At 40.8% G+C, this 21,381-nt stretch overlaps 2 protein-coding genes and 1 long non-coding RNA gene across 5 annotated transcripts in view; 1 reads left to right on the top strand and 2 right to left on the bottom strand.

Moving 5' to 3' along the window:
- The window catches only part of frmpd1a (FERM and PDZ domain containing 1a), a 57,794-nt gene that overhangs the window by 26,688 nt on the left and 9,725 nt on the right, over positions 1 to 21,381 (top strand). Inside the window, exons 4-14 of one of the 2 annotated variants that reach the window (XM_088624048.1) lie at positions 2,797 to 2,957; positions 6,628 to 6,730; positions 8,329 to 8,374; positions 9,280 to 9,384; positions 13,645 to 13,740; positions 15,125 to 15,250; positions 17,257 to 17,376; positions 18,645 to 18,781; positions 19,430 to 19,556; positions 20,328 to 20,423; positions 20,988 to 21,170. In XM_088624048.1, the coding sequence (XP_088480174.1) occupies positions 2,797 to 2,957; positions 6,628 to 6,730; positions 8,329 to 8,374; positions 9,280 to 9,384; positions 13,645 to 13,740; positions 15,125 to 15,250; positions 17,257 to 17,376; positions 18,645 to 18,781; positions 19,430 to 19,556; positions 20,328 to 20,423; positions 20,988 to 21,170 (1,300 nt within the window). Of the gene's footprint in view, positions 1 to 2,796; positions 2,958 to 6,627; positions 6,731 to 8,328; positions 8,375 to 9,279; positions 9,385 to 11,965; positions 12,452 to 13,644; positions 13,741 to 15,124; positions 15,251 to 17,256; positions 17,377 to 18,644; positions 18,782 to 19,429; positions 19,557 to 20,327; positions 20,424 to 20,987; positions 21,171 to 21,381 lie in introns of those variants that run through there. The other variant, XM_088624058.1, reaches the window with a different exon arrangement.
- Positions 741 to 5,691, bottom strand: LOC148677699 (uncharacterized). 2 transcript variants are annotated; one of them, XR_015935269.1, is made up of 3 exons: positions 4,433 to 5,691; positions 3,282 to 3,418; positions 741 to 3,027 (listed from the first exon to the last, which is right to left on the bottom strand). XR_015935269.1 is itself a non-coding variant. In XM_088624102.1 (2 exons), exon 1 carries the CDS (start codon positions 5,503 to 5,505, stop codon positions 4,441 to 4,443), a length of 1,065 nt encoding a protein of 354 aa, XP_088480228.1. In that variant the 5' UTR covers positions 5,506 to 5,691; the 3' UTR covers positions 3,281 to 3,418; positions 4,433 to 4,440. The 2 variants fall into 2 exon arrangements, 1 of the variants encoding a protein (XP_088480228.1); XM_088624102.1 differs by lacking the exon at positions 741 to 3,027 and having other exon boundaries at positions 3,281 to 3,418.
- LOC148677698 (uncharacterized) lies at positions 10,477 to 12,076 on the bottom strand. The gene is made up of 2 exons (XR_015935281.1): positions 11,996 to 12,076; positions 10,477 to 10,874 (listed from the first exon to the last, which is right to left on the bottom strand). It is a non-coding gene; the product is annotated as an uncharacterized LOC148677698 (long non-coding RNA).

The following is a 21,381-nucleotide window of genomic DNA, read 5'->3' as shown; positions in this document are numbered from 1 at the left end:
ATCAGAGAAAGTGGATTGGAGGGATAAACTTGTCAACATACTATTTCATTATGTATGGCAATCTTAATGTGGGTTCTAAATACATATACAACAGTCTCTCCCCTAAACATGACATTTATGGTAACACAAGAGACTGACCAGGGCTGTACTAAAATCTTTTGAGATCAATTGCATGTGTATATGTTTTTTTAAATGTTTTTTTTTTTAATCTTCACTAAGCTGTGCTGTGACTTTTTGTATCCTTACAGCACATTCATAGGTTTTACAACGAATGACTAATGTAACAAGTCATTATATAGCTTTATTTATCGAACTAGAAGCCATTGCAGTGCACTTTGTTTTGTGAAGTGTCACCCAGTCAATTCCACAGTGACGAGGTTGTGTCATAGCTCAGATGTCCGGCACGCTTGGATGTCAGCATAGCTTTTGAAAGTGTTTGAGAGAATGCCGGGGCCTGGATTAGTTAGGAGAGAGAAAAAAGTGTCGGGAGAAGGTTGCGAAATATCGCACAATTCACAGAGGAACACAGTCACCCGTTGAGGGCTGTGGAGAGATGATTTTTTAGGCTGCAGTAATAGAAATGAGTGATCCAGCATGTAATGAGCTGGTTCATGCTCACATGGGGTTATTTGCCAGAAAACAAAGGACTGTCGAGGTTGCTAAAATCTGTATATTCCTGATGGATGTCTAGCATCCATTTTTATGGCATTACACCGTAATAATACAAAAACAAGGATGAGAATGCTTAATTAAATTACTTTATTCAAACTGATTTTTTCTTGTTTTTAATACATTTAAATTTCTGGCTCTAAATATTTTTTTCTTGTAATTTACTATGCACCATTTAATTCTTTTCTGGTTCCTGTTTTATCTTTTTATGAAGGGCTTTCTTTCTCCTTACTTTTTATTGATTTACTTCATTACATTATTTGAGTCGGTGCTTTCTAGTATTTGATACATTTTCTTTTGCAATTAATCTGTTTCAAGCTGAATATTTTTGAATGCATACTGTACCATTCATTATCTACTGATCTGTCCTATCCTGTCTGCTTCCTTTAAATTGTAAGGAAATTTGTTTTGTTCTGCGTACTACTATTATCATTTCAAAATAGACTTCAAAGCAAACACCATTATGAACACAATTCCCTGATGGTAATCTCACCTCTATTTTCCTTACTAGACTAAGATACTATATCTAGATGCATAAGACTATATCTAATGTAAAAAACGCAGGCATTCCTTCTAGTTGGTGCTTTGACAAACTTAATATATTTCAGTTTCAGCTGCTGATATCCCTGAACTATGTGAGGAAAATTATTATCTCCCATAACAACCACTTCTTTCCCTTTTTTATATGCACATTCTGGATTTAATTATAATAAACTGCATTGCACAGTAACAGGTATCTGAATTTGCTTTTCTATAGCATCCCCCTAACATTATGTGTTTTAAATATTTTTAAAAGTCTGACCCATATCTGTTGTCTGAGACCCTAGATTCACTAAGCTTAAGTTCTGGTGTCTGAGTGCTCACTTTGATTTGAATTGCTAGACCTCTACCTGATTCATCTTTTCTGTTTCTTTGGAATGCTATAAATTCAAAAATCTCTCTTTTTATACTTCAAGCTTTTAGGTATTTAGGTACAAATTGTCCTTAATGACCTGATCCTTTTGACGGTTCTCCCTATGCTGTAGCAGTAATAGGCAGTTGTTGTGTTGTTCCTGTTTTCAATATCACACTGCTCTTAAAAAGTGTCCATCTTACTTTCTTTGTTGTTTTAGGAGGACAACAAAAAGACATTCTTGTGATAAATTTTGTATTAAAAATGAGAACATTTTCAATCCTTTCATGTAATAGAGGGAATGTGTTTAGCTGCCGTTCTTTGAGCATTATGTAAGAGATTAAAGCCCTGAGATTAAAGACAACAGGTCTCCTGGTGCTCACACTTGTAATGAAGGCATTTAGGAACCGGTGATGACATCATATGACAAAGGGCACAGCTCTAGGTTGTGGGAAGTCATTGCTTTTCATCTCACACTTCACTGCTCATTGGCTTCTCTTCTAAAGCCTGAGGTAAGTGGTGTCAAGAAGGAGGAGCACAAAAACTGCAGAAACAAAGCATCCTCTTTTCAGGGCTTCTGTGCTCAGAATGCCTGGAATGTGGCACATATTTTCTAACAGACGTAGTCTTCCTTTCTTCTAACAAATGGCAACAGACCAAGTGTGTAGCTGATCAATGGAAAAGATTTGTGGGAAAAAACAAACCATACGCCTTTCTGGTGACGCAGAGCTAGCTCTCCAGTTTCCTCTATTCAGACTGCTGGTTAGGTTGATCATTATGGTTCAGAAATGGAACATGCCACTAACTGAATAATATGGGGTGCTCCCAAGAGCTTGGCTCCCGAGAGATTGTTGTGTTCCTAGGTCACAAACATCTTGGGAAGCCTGCGTTAACTTCCTGCCATGATTGGTCTGCTGGATTCAACTCGAATGTTGCTTTTGTGAGCCCAACACCTTGGCCTAATACCTGACTTGATACGTCCATATCTGATAGGGCGTCACCTCCAACAACATAACTGGGTAGCTTGTGCCATACTTTGTACACAAAGGGTTGTGGGGGTGTGGAACAACCAATCCAGCCATGTTGTTAAAGCCCATATCCTGGCTTCTTTCAAGAAACATTTGGATGTGATACCTGGATCAAATAACTACTAAGTACCAAATGGGTTAGATGTGCCGAATGGCCTCCTCTTGTTTGTAACGATTCTGAAGTTCTTGCGTCTGCTCCGTTTCCAGGGAGAGAACATCAGGTGACGGCTCATCAAGCTCCAGAAGCAACAGTCAGCCGAATTTTCCCCTGAGAATTACGTTAGATATCCACCAGGACGTGCTGCTGGGCCAGTATGGCTTTGAGATTTCATCACAGCCTCCCTTCATTGTGAAAGAGGTGACTGCAGGTAACTTCCACTTCCTGCTCTATGGTAGCACAGCTTCCAAAAGGTTTTGCTGTAGTGTGCAGTTTTTTTCCTATTTCGGGTATAAAGGTCAACCATTAATGAAAGAAAATGAAAAGTCTTAGAACATAGATGCACTTGCTTACCTTTGAACTTGTTTGACCCACTGACTTGGGATGTAATGTGAGCATAAAGCTCTGAAAGCCCACCCACTTCTTACCAGCCGGACCCCTTTTGCGTGAAAAATTGCAGAATGATCTTTAATTTAAAAAAATGGATATCTCCCCGTTCCTGTGTCTTTCTATTCGATCAGCTGTCTGTACCCACCTGTGCCTGAAAACTACACTTTAGTTGGGGAGGCGATTACTGTTGCACAGTGCTCTGAAGCCCATTGGTAAAGCATTGTGCACTGAGGCCTATATTCCATGGATTGGAAACTTCTCTTCATTGTCTCCACATCCGGCCTTTGAAGAAACAAATTTCGTTTTGCGTTTCATTTGTGAACTGACCCATTATGTTAGCGTCTCACACAAAATAGTCAACTGAGTACGAAACACGTTGTCACAGAAAATGGCAGCGACAAAACACAAAATGAATCATCACTTTAATTAACTAACGAGGCTTATGGGGGGGTGACTTAGAAAGTGTTAGTCACATCCCCCAAGGAGATCCCTGCCAGTGCAGCGTCTCCTGTCCTTTATAGGAATGGATGTCCCATGAATATACCCTCTGAAGATGCCTTAATGCTTACAAGCTGCATTTTAAGACTTTGCTTGTCTATGTCTTAGTGAATGCTGTTCTGTGTTTTGTGTGTGTACACGTGACTACCATGAAGAAAGTCTCTAGATTGTGATATTGGACTATCAAGAGCAGCAGTAGGAACAATAGTGTTTCAAGATGATTGCTGAGCTGATGGGGTTCTATGGAGGCCCAGTGTATTTTAAAGCACTATACAAAAATTAGGAGACAGGAGATACAAGACCGGCAATGAAGCCACAGCTTCTAAAAGTCCATCAGAAAACTGGTTTTAGACGTGCTTTACAGTAATGGATTTTTAAGCACAGATCAGCTCTATTGAAAAAAGTGCATTCATGCTCTTAGTCTCTTGACTCTGTCAGCGCTGAAAGACGTCCTCAGGATTATTACAATCCTGTTTATCGCCTCCAACAATTCTTTCTTGTAATCCCACCTGACCAGTGTTCTTGATTTGCCTTTCTCTGGCTGTGTTAATAATTAAACCTCCATGATCACCAAACTCTAATGCACACCAACTTATTTGAAGGCCATTAATAACTTTATTACCCCATAATTGAACGCAGAATTAATCACTGTTTCTGGAGAGTGAAGGAGCTGAGTTCAGATGTTATCTTAGTAATTAAAGAAAATAATGGAGAGCATCATACGTCTGCTGTCATTTACATTACATTTTGTCTGGAGCTGTGTGTAGATTTCATTCTGCAGTTCCAGTTTCAACATACCTTTATGCTCAGTGGCTACTTATCAAGTACTCTTTTGCCTCTCGGATCCACTGACGGAGAATTCTCAGCCTGGCTAGTTGGGTCTGTCCCCATGATTTTTCATGCTGTGGTGCCCCTGGCCGCTCTGGTCCTGTGTCAGCCATAACAGTCCCCGTTTGGGGTAGGTGTGCTAAGGACCCCAAATCGTCCCCTGAACGCTCCTCGTTGTGGATGGGACCATCCTTCACTAAAGCAAGTATGGAACTTGCACAGAGCTTCAGCTCCTGGTCTCCACCTGAGGTGTGGGCTGTGTTGCAAGCAGAGGTCTCCTCAGAGATTAAACTGCCCGGAGTGGAACGAGGATGACTGAGGGACACATCCAGAGTTGTCAGGGTGAGGGGCAGCACATTTTCTGCCTGAAACTGGGTAAAAGAAAATGCTGGAGCTGGATAACTCACAGTGGGTAATGTACTCTCATGCTTTGCTAGGTCTGCTGGATTATTCTCAATCATCTGCCCCTGCAAAGTGGCTTCAGGGCTCTCAGCTTCACCCTGCGGTCGGACTTGTGCAGTGCCGTCTGCCTTTGTGTACAAGAGCTGCTGTAGCTCGTCAGAGGAAGCCCAGGGGTTTGTCTTGATGGTAGACTGAGCAGAATCCGATTCCCGAGAGAACCTTAAGGGCTGGTAAAAGCCAAAAGCAGGTGGTGAAGAGGCAGATCTCCTTATGTTTGCATCTGATAGGATGGTGGTCCTCCCATTTGACTTTGCATCCCCTTCCACGGGGGAGCACTGGGAGTCTGGTTGCAGAGGAGCGCTCTTATTCTTCTTCTTCCCAGTCGGACGTGAAGCCCTTCTGCGCTGGAAGTGAACGTAGTACCAGACTGTCACAAAGGCACAGGCTCCTACAGCCAGTCCCACTGCCAAGAAACGAGGTTTCAGAGGAAACATGGGAGCTGACATGTTGACCCGTGCCTTAGACGTTGGGCCAAAGCCACAACGTATCCATAGCACAATCTTGTGATAATTTTGCTGGAGTTCAGATTGGAAAAGGGAGTCTTCCACCAGGACATTTTCAAAACCGGAGACAGCCCTCATAATAGCCCATAAAAGCCCAGGAAGATCAACCCACAGAAACCAAACAGCCCTTCCTGGTCGTTGTTCATTCTGGACTCATGGAAACACATTGGTTTGCCTAGTCACTAGGCAAGAACAGATGAAGTAGTCATAATGGAAGTGTGATGTCATAAAGGATGTGTTTTTTTTTTTACAAAAGGTGACAGTACTCATCATTTTTGATTAAAGAGACTGTGGTGAAATCAAGAATAAAATGGATTTTGGATTCAAATAAACAAAACCAAAATGTTTTCTAATGTTATCACCCATATTTTAGAAAACACACCAGTCCGGTAGAAAAACAGCACTCTTAATCTTAAGAACATAAAGAAAGGTTATGAATGAGAGGAGGACATTTAGCCCATCTTAACCATTTGCTAGTTAGTAGCTAATGGACCCTAGGATCACTGTTACAGTATTAGGATTCTTTTTTGTTTACCTGTTACTAATATTCCAAATGGCTGCTTAAATATTTTTAATTTGAAGTAGCCTGATGGAGCATCCTGAATATTTGTTTGGTTATTCTAATTGACCTTAGAGTTTCATTTTTGACCTAGTAGTTTTTCTTTATTCCATGAATGCTGAATTTGCTTGCAAAAGCATTTATAAATACAGGCACTGGGCATTTGAGCAATATCTGCTGTGTGCAAAACCCTAGGTCCTGAAATATAACCTATCCTCCAGGACTTGTTTTTAAAAGAACAGATTAAGATTGATTGATAAAAACTTTGCTTTGTTCACAAAATCAAATCGAAGGCATCAACTGCACAGATACAGTACTCATGGGACAGCTTTCTCTGAGAAAACGGAGATTTAAGTTGCATAAGAAAGGATCATTTGATTATTATTTGACACCTCTTGGAGAGTTGGGACTACCATTTGCACAGAAAAGGCCATCTCTGTGATAGAAATTACTAATTTCTTAGACTGAGCTCTGTGAGAAGATTATTGTAAGGAATTCCCCCTCACAGATGCACAGTAGTAATTTCCCAGTCCTCCCCATCAGAAGAGGAGGAAAGGTAAGATTCTCTCCTTGCCCTGCTGCTGAGACACTGGCCCCGCAGGGTCCCCTGGGTAACCGCTGTGAGCTTCCTCTCTGTGCAGGAGGGCCTACTGACGGACGCCTTCTTCCTGGGGACCAGATCCTGAAGCTGAACGGCATCCTGGTAGAGGACGTGTCTGGCCAACGGGCAGCCGAAATCATCAGGTAACAAGCAGCCGGGCATTTGTTTCTATTGCAGGAGGATCAAGGGATATAATTACTGGCACGCTGCATTTGAAACTGGCCATCTTCACTACCTTTGTGGTGGGTTGAAGGACCTTTCAGGGAATGTAGAAGGCATCACTGACGAAAAAACTTTCAGAAAGCTCAATAAAAGTAGCTTTGTTGCAGATAAAAGGTGCCTAAGTAGTTATGCTTTTCTTATAGAAGCATCTGTTCTAGTTTAGTTATAATTTTCCCATATTAGTCTGCAGCATTTTATAATTAGCATGTGTGTTCTGGCTACCTAAATGAATGACACAGTGGGTATCAGGACGTAGGCTCTTGCGTGCAGTTCCAGCTTGGGGTGGTTCCTGGGTGGAATTTGATTTTTTTTTCTTTTTTGCCAGTGTGGGATTTCTCTTGGTACTCTGGTTTCCTGCCAACTTCCAAAGAGATGCTCGTTAATCAACATTGCTAAATTCTAAGGGGAGAGAGTCACACAGCTGACCTCAGATTGGTTGGAATAAGATTCAGGTGGCCCAAAACGCAAAGTAAAAATGGTTGATCTTCCAGATATAACCTCTAGTATTGCAAGGCTTTATATATCCTTAGGTTTGTTTGTATTTATAAAGCTGTCATGAGAAGCAAATCATACATTTTGGAGCTTTTTCTGTAGTGAATTGCCCCCTCTCCTTTTTCAGGTTGAATTTTAATTTAAAAGATAGAAATAAAACCCGGAACAGCAGGACAAAAGAAAAATGGGACAAGACTCAGAGTAAAGAAAAACAATCTGAAAATATAAAACCTATAAAAAATGAGAACTGAACCTTCTTTTATCTTTTCTGCCAAAGACAGCTTTGTAAATTGCTAGGGCAGCAGTTGAAGACAGAAGAGTATATGCACTGCTATCAGGCTGAAGAAAACGTGTTTTATCAATTTCCGATCCATGTATACACGGAAAAAGCAATGTGATGTTTCTCCTCTTTCATCAGTATTCCTTGTACACATGTCCATGTTCTCCACTTCCAAGATCACCAGTAATTTTTCCTATTGATGCCAATTAAAGAACATTCCAGATGAGACAAAAGCCAATTAGATAATACTCTGAGAGAGAGAGACTTGTGTCATGTTACTTTTCTCACTGAAAGAGAAGAAGCCATTTCTCCTCAATTAGTCCTTAATGGAATGATTGTGAGAAAAGAGTTATTTAAATGTGATTTTATTCCTTGGAAGATCCACAGGGATTTCAGGAGTGTTTTTTAGATTCTGATGTTTTTGTTGTTTGTGTGAGTAGCTGTCTAAACCAGACTCCAGAGCTCATACTTTGACCATTTGTTTTGAAATCAAACTAGTCATGCTCTGCAGCTCCTGATATACAGCATTGATATTACTAAATAATGAAAAATAATTTTTGAGATGAAAGCCATTTGTATTACAGTGAGAGAAAAGTGTTGAAAGACCATGTAGGTTTTGCAGTACAACAAGTGTTTCTGATTTCTGATTTCTGAGTTTGTAACTGGAAATGTCGTTTTCACATTGGATTTCACAGTTTCAATTGTTACTTGAATTGTAAAGTCTTCTGTATTCTTCATGTTTTCCAGAGAATCAAGGGACTCTTTGACAGTCACTGTTCTCAGATATACAACAGTAAGTAGTCTCACTTGACACAGTCCACTAGTCGCCAGGAGCTGAATGCACCAGTAGTCGCAAAGAGTTGGAAATGTCTGAGAAAAGCCTTTTTATGTTAAGTGTTTGTCTCCTCCAGCATGACTCGCTGAAAAGAATGGACTTTGCCTTGAAGTGTGCACAGGGGAACAAAAACTGAAGTAAATTGCTGGGATAGATCTTCAGTCATCTCAGATTTTTAGAATTTGAATCCCTTGTCCCCTGAGTAGCTAGACTAGTAACTGCTTTCAGGGCTCAGATCAGAATGCCAAAAGGTCGCTGGTTTATTTTTGCCATCTTTCTGGACAAATTCGTAATCAAAATGGGTATTCCCAGTTTTACAGCGCAACAGCGACCTCCTCTGGCCAACTAGGCAACTGCATGCTATCAATGACATCAATGAAAGCAGCACCAGTCTTCCAGCCTCATTAAGAACAATAATTTCGTTAGTCCAGGCTGCCATTTATGTGTGTGCATATGATTGTAATTATCAAGGGGCACAACATCCAACTCCAAAGAAGAAATGGATTTGAGAAACATTTATAATAATCATTATCCATCCATTTTCAGCCCTGATGTCCTGATGTTGAACTTACAGCTTTATAATGGATGCCCCTCAGGCTTATTGAACATGTTCCTTCCAGCAAGTGGTATTTAAAGTGTCTTACTGAGTGAAGGTCGCCAGTACTTATTGTGTACAGGTCTACACACTTCCAAGTTCATGAACTAATCTGACCCATTTTAGGACAACAATGTGGGCTCTTCAGTCCCCATCTCTTCTTGTCTTCAGAATCTGGGAAGGGTCATTTTCCTGGGGGAGAGGGTGGTTGCCCCTGCAGGGGGAGCAGTGCTGTGCTGCGCACTGAGGCTGACGGTGTGTTTTGCAGGGCCCGAAGTCTTCCTTCATCACGGCGGAGAAGCGCGCGCGGCTGAAGACCAACCCGGTCAAGGTGCGCTTTGCTGAGGAGGTCGTGGTGAACGGCCATGCTCAGGTGAGCCTCTGCGCACCCCACGGTCTGCTTTTTCCCATGAGCCCCCCTGGCCTTGTGACACGTACAGTATGTGCAGAAACCCACTGCACGCTGCCTTCTCTGCTGGACATTTCTAACATCCTGTAAGAACTCTGCTACATAGGAAAAACACATGGGCACTGAGACTGAAGAGTTTCTCAGAACCACAAGTGATTGTGCTGTTGTCCTTCGTTTTTTGGCCTCTGTCCTCACTTGGTGTAACTGTGAAAACCGTGTACCTTCAGGGTGATATTATCCTAAGGCTCTTGTTTTGGATGAGTGAGTTACCTCCGTGATGTTTATAGTAATAAAGATTTAGTTGTCTGGAGGAAGTAAAGAAAGCATCACTGGAGAATCATTTATTGTAGGAATAGCAACCTTGTGATTGCAGGCTTCATGGTGGTGTGACAGGTAGAGACTCTGCCTTAGAGCTCCAGGGCTCTGGGTTCACTTCCTATGGAACACCAATGTAAAGTTTGCATGTTCTCCTAACATTGCATTAGCTTTTTGTAAGGACCTCCAGTTTTCTCCTCCCTCCCAGGTGGGTTTGATCTCTGTGGCCCAGCGATGAACCAGTATCCCCACTAGAGAGAGTAATCCTATTCTCCAAGGTCCACAATATACTGTAGATTATTACATTATACATATTTCTGGGACAGACTGCATCTCCCTGTGACCCTCACCAGGATAAGCAGCTTACTGATAATGTGTGGAACATACCCGTTTCTGGTTTACAATCCACACCTGTTGAAAACAAGGAAGGAATATGGTGTCTGAACTTTCTATATAATCTCTTCCAATTACTGTGAAGCAAAAGTCTCCAAGCCTTGGATTGTTCTATCACAAATAGGGATGGTTAGGTAGGTTTAAGCCCATTGAGACCCTACTGATGTTGAACTGTTGCAATTATCCTACATCTGGAACTGCGTGTTCAGACATTTGGTGTCAGTGTTTGGCTAAGGAGCCAATGGCACAAAACTATCATGTGTGCGATGTGAAGGGTTAGATACTGTATATCACCAGTGTCAGGACACAGTAGGTGCTGAGAAGGATGAGAAATTAAGAATTGCTGGATCAGTACAACTAGTTGGGAAACTTATCTATGCCACACTTACCAACCAAAAAGTGGTATTTAATCTTTTGTGCGCAGTTCAATTTCCTATGTGCGCTGATTTCATAACCTGTGTGCGCACGCACACGCGCACAGTTTAGAGGGAACATTGGTTAGTACCCCTTTTTCATGGGATCTTGAATGGCTTCAGGCAGTCAGGACACTGGGTAACAGCTGGTCATTCAACTTGCAGACAGATAAACCAGGTGATGGGCCTACCTTGTCAGGTGTGGGGAGCTACATCAGGCACATCCTGGAACGGTGGACTTTTATACCCATTGCCCAGAGAGTAGGAGACAGTTCAGTAGCAGCACAGCTGGAATCCAGCATAGTCTGTCTTCTGTGGATGCTGAAAGAGGGACTGTGAAGAATTATTGATGTACCACACACTGAAACTATAACAAAGTGCTTTCATAGTACATCACTGCCATCAGAAGAGAATTTCATTGTCATGTAAATGAAATTTCTGTACTGTGAGACTGGGATATCTGTGGGGTATGCTGGAATTGAAGAGTGGTCTTCTCTGTCATAAATCAGCATTTTGTGTCTGCAGCGATGTTGTTTCTGCTGCAAAACAAAAATGCTTAGAAAGTGACTCTTCCCTTAAGTGAAAAGCTCTTTTCAAAGTGACGAGGCAGTTCCAATCACACCACTCAAACTAGGTGCCTACAGAAGCAGAAAGTACTGCAGACTGCCTGCAAGAAGGTTTCTTTTTCAACATGATAATGATCCTCAGGCTACTGCCAGAGTCCATTACTTAAATCACTGAGAACAGAGGTGGGTTTTGAAATTGATCTGCAGGTACAATTTTGACCTTAACCACATTTAATGTTATGGAATGAAGCTGACAAGCTACTTTATGCTCTGAAAGCTGATTAATGGATGAGGAAACTGAAATGACAGTATAGCAGTCCATTTGTCTACAGGTGAGAGGGCATATATGACAAAGTTAATAAAATGTTATATGAATCAATAGTTTCTTCTCCTTAGTAGGATTTCTGTATGCTGTGAAGGCATCCACATAGTTTAAACCATCATTCCCTACTAAAATTGATGATCCCTACTAATATATTGTTTATATATCAAAGCCATTTATCAAACCCCAGGAAAAAGAAATTGTACTGAACTTCGAACCTGTGAACACCTACACTCAGAAGTGATATAAACAAAAGTATTTGGCATTAATAATTGACTAAAACGTGTATAAAACTCAATTCAAAGCCTTAGCACTCAGAAATTATTTCATTTACACGAAACTCCTAAAATGTAGATTTCTGCCTCCTACACTTCGCTTGGAGTTCGTTCATAGAGATTTACCCATCATTGTCCATCTCCCTTTACCTATTCTCACATTGTTTCTCACATTCTCTTAATCCGTCATAATCTTGCGCCAATCCTTCATTTTAACCCATCGCCTGTAGGAGGCGGCAAAGCCCTGACGCGTTTTTCAATTTTTCTACTTTACCCCGACCGTGAAATTACCCTTTGCTTGTTCCCTGGCAACTCGCACGCTGCTCTTGGCTCTAAACGTCGGCATATGCAGGAAAACACTTCTGGTGCGCACAGAGTTACACGGAGAAAAATCCTCTTGCGCGTCAGTAGTATTAAGATCCAGCTAGGCTGCGTTGTTAAACCATAAAAAGCCTGATTATGACACCTGGCTACCAGGGCCTTATAAAGTATCCGATAACGGCATATCATTCACTTGTCTGGCTGCGTGCAAGCTCACAGCAGGCGGCTGCACCACCGTGTCTGCCGCTGCTCAAGATGCCTTTAGATATTGAAGCAAAAGCACAGATGGACGGCTGGTGTCCCCGCGATTCCTTTGTCGAACCGGACCAACACGATCAAATACGTGATGAATTTGACGGCCCTTGCATCCGATCAGCACCAAGGCCAGAGACAAGTTCCAGGTCTGCCGACAACGTCAAAACTTTGGTAAACTTGTTTTAATCGATTAGCTGTATTTTTTTAAAATTAAACATAACATACATGTAAGCAACGTGTAGTTCATTTACTCGCGGCTCAGTTCTTCACCTTGATATGTGGTTAGATACTGAAACAACAACTGTTGCATTAATACAAAAAAACATCCGGTGGGAAGCACCGTAATACAAGACTTCGTAGTATTAGATACCGTATCTTATACCACATATACTGTATAACAGTTGGCAATTATTAGCCATCTTGATAGATTATTACTATTAATTTAATAAATCGTGTTTCCAGCCCAATAATGCTGGTCCCCACGACAAGAAGACTACTCATCATGTGTGACAGAGTCATCTGTTGTGCACCTAGACTGTGGAATATTCTGCCCTATGAAATCAGCAAACCTCTGTATTTGTCTATGTTCAAATATCACCTTCACTCTTCTTTAAACAGACATTCCTATGCAGGTTACAAGGTGTGTTTCAGATGTACAGTGCATTGAACAGCTTTTATAAATGTCTCTTTATCCAGTAAAGACTAAATTTTTCTAATTATATCTCACTTTTTGTGGAATGGCTATAATTATCTCTGATTATTGGGCAATGTTGTTTGTAATGATAAGCCAGTAGCAGATGTTTTGCAAACTGTTCTACAGAGCAGAGGGTATGTTCTTTACCTGTATGCAGCTGGCTCTGCTGTTATTCTCCATCTGCATGCTGTTAACTAAGCCTCATTGCTTGACAAACCACCTCTGCTCAGTTCTCAGGGCTCTAGGCAGTGATATACTTTTTATTTCCCATCCTTCTCTCTCTTTTTATGGGTTTTCTCCCTTGTGCCTAAGGCTTTCTTCTCTTGCTCTTTATCGTTTTGAGCAACAGCAATGTGTCTCTGGGATATTCCTGTTAGTGGTTCTGTTAAATCCTTGTGTTACCCCAGCATCCTGGCCAAATTTCCCATTGGCCCTTACCAATCATGGCCTGCTATTAATCCCCATCTATGAATTGGCTTCATTACTCTGTTCTCCTCCCCACTGATAGCTGGTGTGTGGGGAGCGTTCTGGCGCACTATGGCTGCCGTCACATCATCCAGGTGGATGCTGCACATTGATGGTGGTGGTTACCTGTAAAGCACTTTGAGTGGAGTGTCCAGAAAAGCGCTACTATATATAAGTGTAAGCAATTATTATTAATCTCTTTCAGGGTAACTCTCTGCTCTTCCTCCCAAACGTCCTCAAGGTGTACCTGGAAAATGGTCAGACTAAAGCATTCAAGTTCGAGGAGAAAACCACTGTGAAGGTACATCTTTCATTTAACCAGTAATTATGACTGGGTCTTACTGGACAATTGGCACCTCTGTTGGAAAGAGTGAAAGCAGTATCCCCTCAGCCTGTGAAAGGGGGGATAAATCAGTTACAATGCTTGACAATAGCTGAGGTTTCAAGGCACAGCAACTACACTTAACTACATCTCATAACGGTTTCACCATTTGGAAAAAGTGTTCAGTTTTAGTCATAACTAGATATGGAATGGATTAACGGATTAATCAGCCTCAAACATTATTCCTCAGCCTGAATGAGCAAAGACCCTAATAACAAATACAAATACATTTTTTCAGCTGTATCTGTACATGATGTAGAAATGTCTTATTATTAACTTTGAAGTTAAATGCGTATCATTTAAATCAATGGATGTTTATTAGAATTATATGACACATTAATAAATTGCATCATTTAGAATAAAATGTGTACAAACCTGGACGCCAGATTACAATGAAATGTATTGCCACTCAGAAAACAATCCAGAGAAGAGCAAGAGCACTGAGAGACTGAAGGAACTGAACCTTTTCAGTCTTGAACAGAGAAGACTGCGAGGAGACCCGATTCAGGTGCCAAAGTCCTCAAAGGCACTGAGAAAAAGTCAGCACAGTGGACTTCTTCAGACCCAACACTGAAACACAGACAGGACACTAATGGAAACTGCGGGGAGGTGCATTTAAAAGTGAGAACGAGGCACATTTTTACACAAAGGGTGAGGGGGCTTGGGTCAAGTTACCAAGCCATGTTGTTGAAGGTGATACCCTGGGTTCTTTCAGTAAATAGCTGGCTGAGATCCTTGGATGAATTAGTTATTAGTAACCAAATGAACTAGATGGCTGTGATGGCCTCCTCTTGGGGTTTTTTTTTAAGTCCACAGTGCTCGATAGGTCAGGAAAACTTACGCAAACGTACAGGTCCTTGATTTCAACCCCTTCTTAAAATGTCCCTTTTTGTTAAATTACATATTCTGGACACATATTTTTTTTTAAAGTGAATATTTTTGACAGAACCTGAATGTACAATCTGAACACTTATGGGTTAAAGAAGTTAAATCTCAGGAAGAACTGCAAAAGAAAAATCAGAAACTAAAATATGTTGATTGCATAGGTTTTCACTCCCTTCCCAATGGTAAACCTACAGTAAATTAGTTCAGGGGGACACTATTTGGAAGGGGTTGAGTACATTTGCAGGCCACTATATACACCTTGTAATTCAATTTATGACTCTTAGGTTACTGTTTAATTTACTTTAATTCTAGACACTTCATTGTAGTTGGCAGAGGTTTTGTTTGACTTGAGTACAACTACAGTGCAGTGAATGGGTTTCTCTGTGGACATTAGAAGCTGTGCTCTGTGTTTTCCCAGGACATTGTTCTGACTCTGAAAGAAAAGCTGTCTATTCGCTGCATTGAACACTTTGCTCTGGTGCTGGAAGAGCAGTACAACATAACCAAACTGTATCTACTGCACGATGACGAATTCATTGAGCAGGTAATGGTGACTGGACGCAGAAACCTGTAGGAGAACTATTCCTCTTTTTTTTTCTCATTTCAACTTGAATGTCTCTACTATATATTTAGAGATTATCTTCTGTGATTTCGTTGGATCTTGTAAAGCTTTAAATTCATCTTATTTGTCAAACAAACAATGGTGAGGCTCAGGTAATTTCTCGTGCATTTAAAACTTTCAAATTTAGTTTGTCATCTTTCCATATTTTTGTTTGTATTTACATGTAAAGTCACATTTTATTTAATATATCTTCTATTAAAAAGTTTAGGTATTTTTCTAACATGGCAATTAGCACTATAAATCTTCGACTACAAAGCTGTCAGCAAAGAATGATATACATACGGTATATACTGATGCATAAAAGAAATGCAACATTCTAATGGAGTTAATTAAAATGCTTTAAAGAAGCATATCAAACAATTACTGAAAATAGGAACAAAAATACAGATTCACGAATTGCAATAAATTTCCCCTTTTTGAGCATGAGCATTGATGAGCAGTGCCTCTTCCTGTTTAGCTTCAAGCCAGTTCGTGAAAGCCATGGTTATTTCCTGTTGATGTTGTAATCTATTGTAATGAAGAAGCTGTACACAGCAAGACCTCATTGTTGTGTTGAAGTAATGTCGTTGTAATCCTAGAAGTGTGGTCTTGCATTGTCCTTCTGGAAAATCAGTCCTACTGGATTGACTTGTTGGAACAGAATAAATGTTAGATCAAGCTCTTAATCGGTGTAATACTTAGCAGCAAGGTTTACCTACAGTGTTCACCAAAGACGTTCTTGTATTCAGTGAGACTCCTTCTCCTATCAGGTCAGTTCTACATCTCACCTGTTGACTGAACAGCACAGCAGTCAGTCCAATGCTCATCATGGCACCAGTCTTCTGTCAGGTCTGTCAAGGACAAACCAAACAAAACACTCCACCACTCTCTGCAGTTTCATTTCTTGGCTGTCAAAATGTTACCCCTGCCTGGGCAACAGAGTGTGAGTCATTTCTTTCTGGAATTTCTCGCGGTTGTAGCCACTGCAGTCTGAAAACAATTATTCAGATCAATAACATGGATGCTGCAGTCCAGGACCGATGTGGTCAACCTCTGAAGCACCAGTTATGTACTTTATCTGGTCTGTTAATCTCAGCAAGATTTCTCACAGGTTCCTTGCAACCAGGCAATGTTTGTTATATAGAAGGGACATGGTTGTATCTTTTCACTTTCACTGCTCTTGTATGTATTAAAACCAAATGCAGTTGAAAGTCTGTTTATACAGATTTGTAATTAACTAATTTTGGCAGCTTTAAAGGTGTTTAAAACATCTATGACCTTGTGTCTTTATGCAATCACAATACTTGTGCTCGATGTTTTATTATCCCAAGGAAAAACACTACTCAATCAACAAAACTGTCTGCTCATGATTTAAAATGTGACTATATTTAAATTGTTGCTTTTGTCTTTGTGCATCAGTATATAGAGAACATATGTGCAATGTATGACACATTCACAACTGACAAACTAGCACTTACATGCTTACTAGCACTTACTTTTTCCACATACAGTATGAAGAACCACTACAGTTAGGGGTTACCTGTATTCTGTGGCCTCATTTCTTTGTTTTTTTTTGGGGGGTGGCAAAAAAGTAACTTCAGCTACCATCCAGCTCGTCAGTTCAGTTATGGATTTGGATTTGGGGAATCTGTCCGTGTGGATTTTACATGGACATTTATCCAGATTTGCATTAGTTTGCTTTGGGTACTTTGGTTTACTCACAAACACATGTAAACTAGGCTTGATTGACTACTTCAAAAAATGCCAGGCTTTCCTGACAAATACTTGGGAATCATACTGTGTGCATTCGGGTTACAGTTGTGGCCGTGGCTGTGGTAGGAGAAGGAGACTTTGTGTTGTGAAGTTGCTGCAGAATTGTAATTGCTGGGACTAGGCGACGTGAGAGCCAGTGAGGGGTGTGTCCTGACCTGCTGTGCCTGTTTGTCTAGGTGGTGCAGAAGAAGGAATCCCATCACTACAGGTGTCTCTTCAGAGTGTGTTTTGTGCCCAGGGATCCCCTAGACCTCCTACAGGAAGACCCCGTGGCCTTTGAGTATCTCTACCTACAGGTGTGGCACCCCACTACAAGTTTTCTCTGTCGATGTCCATTAGCTGATCTTTCTGTCACTAAATACAGCCTTGGTTTAAGCGTGTGACAGTCTTTATTAGGGGAAAGGGGTGCCAAAAGAGCCACACAATGTGGGAAGAGTTATTCACTAAGTTTTGTAAAGATTCTTTTTTTAAAAATGTACTTCTTTGCAGGTGAAATGCCTCAGTTACGTTTGAGCTTTTATCTAGGAATGTTCTTCCAAATGAGCGGCAATATACTGTGGTAATTTATAACACAGAATGTCAGTGTCCATGTCTTAAATTGTGTACGTCTCAATAATTTTACTGTCACTTGCTTTTCTCCAGATTTTTTTGCTCTTATCATTGCCTGATTAGCGCATATTGCACAATATGCCCTTAATGCACAGCTCCCGTTGGAGGGCTACTCCAATTGATGCTTCTTTGCCAGTTTAATCCATTTAGCCAAATCCTAGGTCTTGCATTATTTAAACATAGACTGGGCATTTCAATATTACAATTAAGGTTCCACTTGCCTTTAGGTAGTACAGGTAAGTGAACAGGAAACTCTGCATGTGGAGCAGATCTGACTTATGTCTTCCTTAATGCATATGCTGTTGTCTATACTTACTGCGTATTCTATGGTGTGTTCTTAATGTTTATTAACATTATTTGTGACGTTATTTCAGCCTTAACTACAGTTACATAACCTTTCACGTTCCTTCAAAGCTTTTGTTCTGAAGGCATCTTCTGAGAGCAGACGATCAGGTAGAATGAATGCAGTTCAGAAGTTATATACAGGCTACCAAGAACTGGAAAATGTTAGCGAATAAAAGCACAGACCATTGAAAATCGAATTTCACGTTTGTTTGCGACAAGACACCATGTTAGCACGGGTTTATTAAAAGAAGAGGGCGGCGCCGTGGTGTGTTGGTAGTGGTCCTTTCTGCACTGGGGTCTCCCGTGTGGAGTTTGCGTGTTCTCTTTGTGTCTGTGTGGGTTCTCTCCAGGTGTCCTGGTTACCTCACCCACAGCACTGACACACTGTCCAGGTTACTTGGTGCCTCTATCTACCCCCTTATGTGTGTGTGTTGAGTGAACTAAGTGCTTGGGGTTGGACTCCAGCTCCCCGTGACTCTCTATGGATGAAGCAATATAGAGAAAACGGATGGAATGGGAGTGAACGGGATTTCCCAGCCTTTCCGTATATAATCCTCCCAGGTGTAAGGGCAGTCCGAGGTGTCGCGGTGATGCTGTGCTGTCTCCACAGAGCTGCAGCGATGTCCTGCAGGAGCGCTTCGCCGTGGAGATGAAGTGCAACATGGCCCTGCGGCTGGCCGCGCTGCACATGCAGGAAAGGCTGCACTCCTGCGGCCAGCCCCAGAAACTCTCCCTCAAGTACATTGCGTGAGTGCCTGCAATACAGCACACACCCACACCTGCACTTCACACATCCGGCCAGAAGGTGTCTCCCTGGAGTCCCTTCCAAGTATTGCCCAGCAAAAGAGGAAAGGTGCTCAGATCAGAGGTACTGTAGCTGAAAGTTAGATAATAGGGAGAGTTGAAAGCACTGTGTTTTTTCTCTTGTTTAAGTTCCCTCATGTTTCTCTTTAGTCTTGCAGAGTAGAACAGAAAGAAGGTTTGTCTGTCTATGTGATAGAATGATAGATTTTCATAGCCTTTATAACTAGATGTTATAAAAAATAAAAAAAGTTCTATTATTTAATATAAAAGGATTTACTCAGTTCTCCAGTTGAAGTTTCCTTTCGTAAAGGACGATTTCTCACAGTGCTGTTATGTAAAGTGTGCGAGGAGGCTTCCTGAAAAAGTTTTGAGTTTCTTCGTTGAAGAAACATTAGACATAAAGCTGTTCAGAGACTTTAAAACTTGAATGGATTTGTGCAAATAGGATGCCCTCACAGAACGTTTTCTGTATATTGGATTGACAATCAGCTCCTTCCAGCTATACCGCTGATGCACAGTACTGTATGAGAATCGCATTCTCCAGCCTGAAGAGGAAAGAGACTTTCTGTGTGCTATATTTCATTTGGACAGGAAAGACTGGGGAATTGAAAACTTCATCTCTCCCACCCTGTTGCGGAATATGAGAGACAAGGACCTGAAGAAAGCCATCAGCTACCACATGAAGAAAACCCAAGCTTTGCTTGACCCAAGGCAGAAGGTGCAAATAACTAATAATTGTAGCGTCAATGCCTGGAACAGTGTGCACCAGTTTTTAATGTTTTGCCCTATAACATTTACCACATTTGGGTCCTGATTTTTTATGGAAGCTCTTCTTATCATGAATTGAAAATAGGCGTGAACATAGCGTGATGTTCATATTTGCAGAAATAGTTTTGCAATAAACCAGAAACAGTTTACAGTAAAGTGCAGGCAGAATGCAATATAATTAACCCATTGAAAAGGCACCCGAGTTACACTGAAGTCTTATGAATTTCTCTATGATTGGCAATAATGTATGGATTCCTATCCAGTATATACTGGCATAACATGTTTGGAAGTCATGTATTAATCATTTTGTATGTACAGTCTTAACAGAGAAGAAACTCTGAGAAGAACTTTTTTTTTCACCATAACACTCCTGGACTACACTGTTTGAGGTTGTAGTTTAATGAACAAAAAAGTGAGTTAAACCAATATCTACTGTATATTTCATTGCCACAACTTGAACAACAGCTACTGTGCTGTTCCAAAATGCCTTAAGCTGTATTTGCCACTTAAGTAACTCTGCTAATTCTTCAACTAGTTACTTTTTCTTTAATGTTTTGCCTCTTTAATACAAACATGGGGTTAGGCCACTCATCACATTGTTCATTGCACATTTCTTGGTAAGATGCACATCAGATGTATGAATAAGGATTTACACATCTTAACCAAATAAGTTTATTTAGAATGTTTTGTTTTTAAAGTCCATGTTTTTTTTCATCTTCAGCAACTCATTTCAGCTGTGCAGGCAAGATTGAGTTACTTGAAAATCCTAGGCGAGCTCAAATCATATGGAGGAAAAGCCTTCAGTGCCACTATGATGGTGAGTGAGTAAAAATACCGACAAAGCTTAAATATTTTTAATTGATGAATAGAATGTAATTTTATATGAAGTGTAAGGCAACTTAACTTTTTATAAAACAAGTAGATGTTTCTTAAGGCCGTGGTAGAAATGTTCTTAAATGTCTAGACCTATGTATAAAATAGAAAGATCACCCTGAAAATTACGGATCTTTTAGTATCAGATGGAGAACCAGGACAAAGAATGTGGTGTTTTCCTTTTGAGACATCCTCTGTTGTCTGTTTTGTAGAATTACATTCTCAAGTTTGTAGAATCATTGGATCTTCATAAAAAATTCAGTTTCATACTGCAAACAGAAAATGTCACACTAGTTTTCACACTAGAAAGCAGTGAGCAACTTGCTTGATTTAAGTTTTCATTCAGCGGCAGTTATGCAAATCACACTGGACCCAGGTATACACAAGTGATCTGGTGAAGTTAGAGAGCACACCCACTTTATATTTTTCTTGCAGTTCTCTTGTCTTTTTTTAAAAATCACATCAAAGAATCAGCACGAGAGGCACCCAGTGTCACTTTTTTGTCCAGCTGCAGGACAGAGAATCTGTGGTCACACTGCTAGTTGGTGCCAAATACGGTATCAGCCAAATCGTCAACCACAAGTTGAACATCACGACCACCCTGACAGAGTTCCTCAACATCAGCCGCGTGGAGTTGATCCCAGAGTCGGAGAAGGTTAGCCTGGTGAAAATTTACCTTCAGGACATAAAGGTACTGTCACCTCAGGGTTTCTTCCACGTGTTCACCCTTACTTGAAGTTGCACAGGCAAAAATAAGGATGAAAAATATGGGAAGCTATTGAAGCCATCCTAAAGTTGTGTAGGAGGGCAGTAGGTCCAGACAAGATGGCAGATTGTGGCCCGACTACATTTCCCAATAGTCTGTGCTATTGGTCAGGTAACTGAGATTGGTTGGCTGACAT

The sequence above is a fragment of the Lepisosteus platostomus genome, chromosome 1 (assembly GCF_059453375.1).
Source record: "Lepisosteus platostomus isolate fLepPlt1 chromosome 1, fLepPlt1.hap1, whole genome shotgun sequence".
In the NCBI taxonomy this organism is placed as follows: Eukaryota; Metazoa; Chordata; class Actinopteri; order Semionotiformes; family Lepisosteidae; genus Lepisosteus; species Lepisosteus platostomus.
This window is presented reverse-complemented; position numbering and strand designations above follow the sequence as displayed.

Excerpts from the sequence above, each read along its gene's own strand:
- LOC148677699 (XM_088624102.1), bottom strand. The coding sequence starts at position 5,505 with ATGAGGGCTGTCTCCGGTTTTGAAAATGTCCTGGTGGAAGACTCCCTT.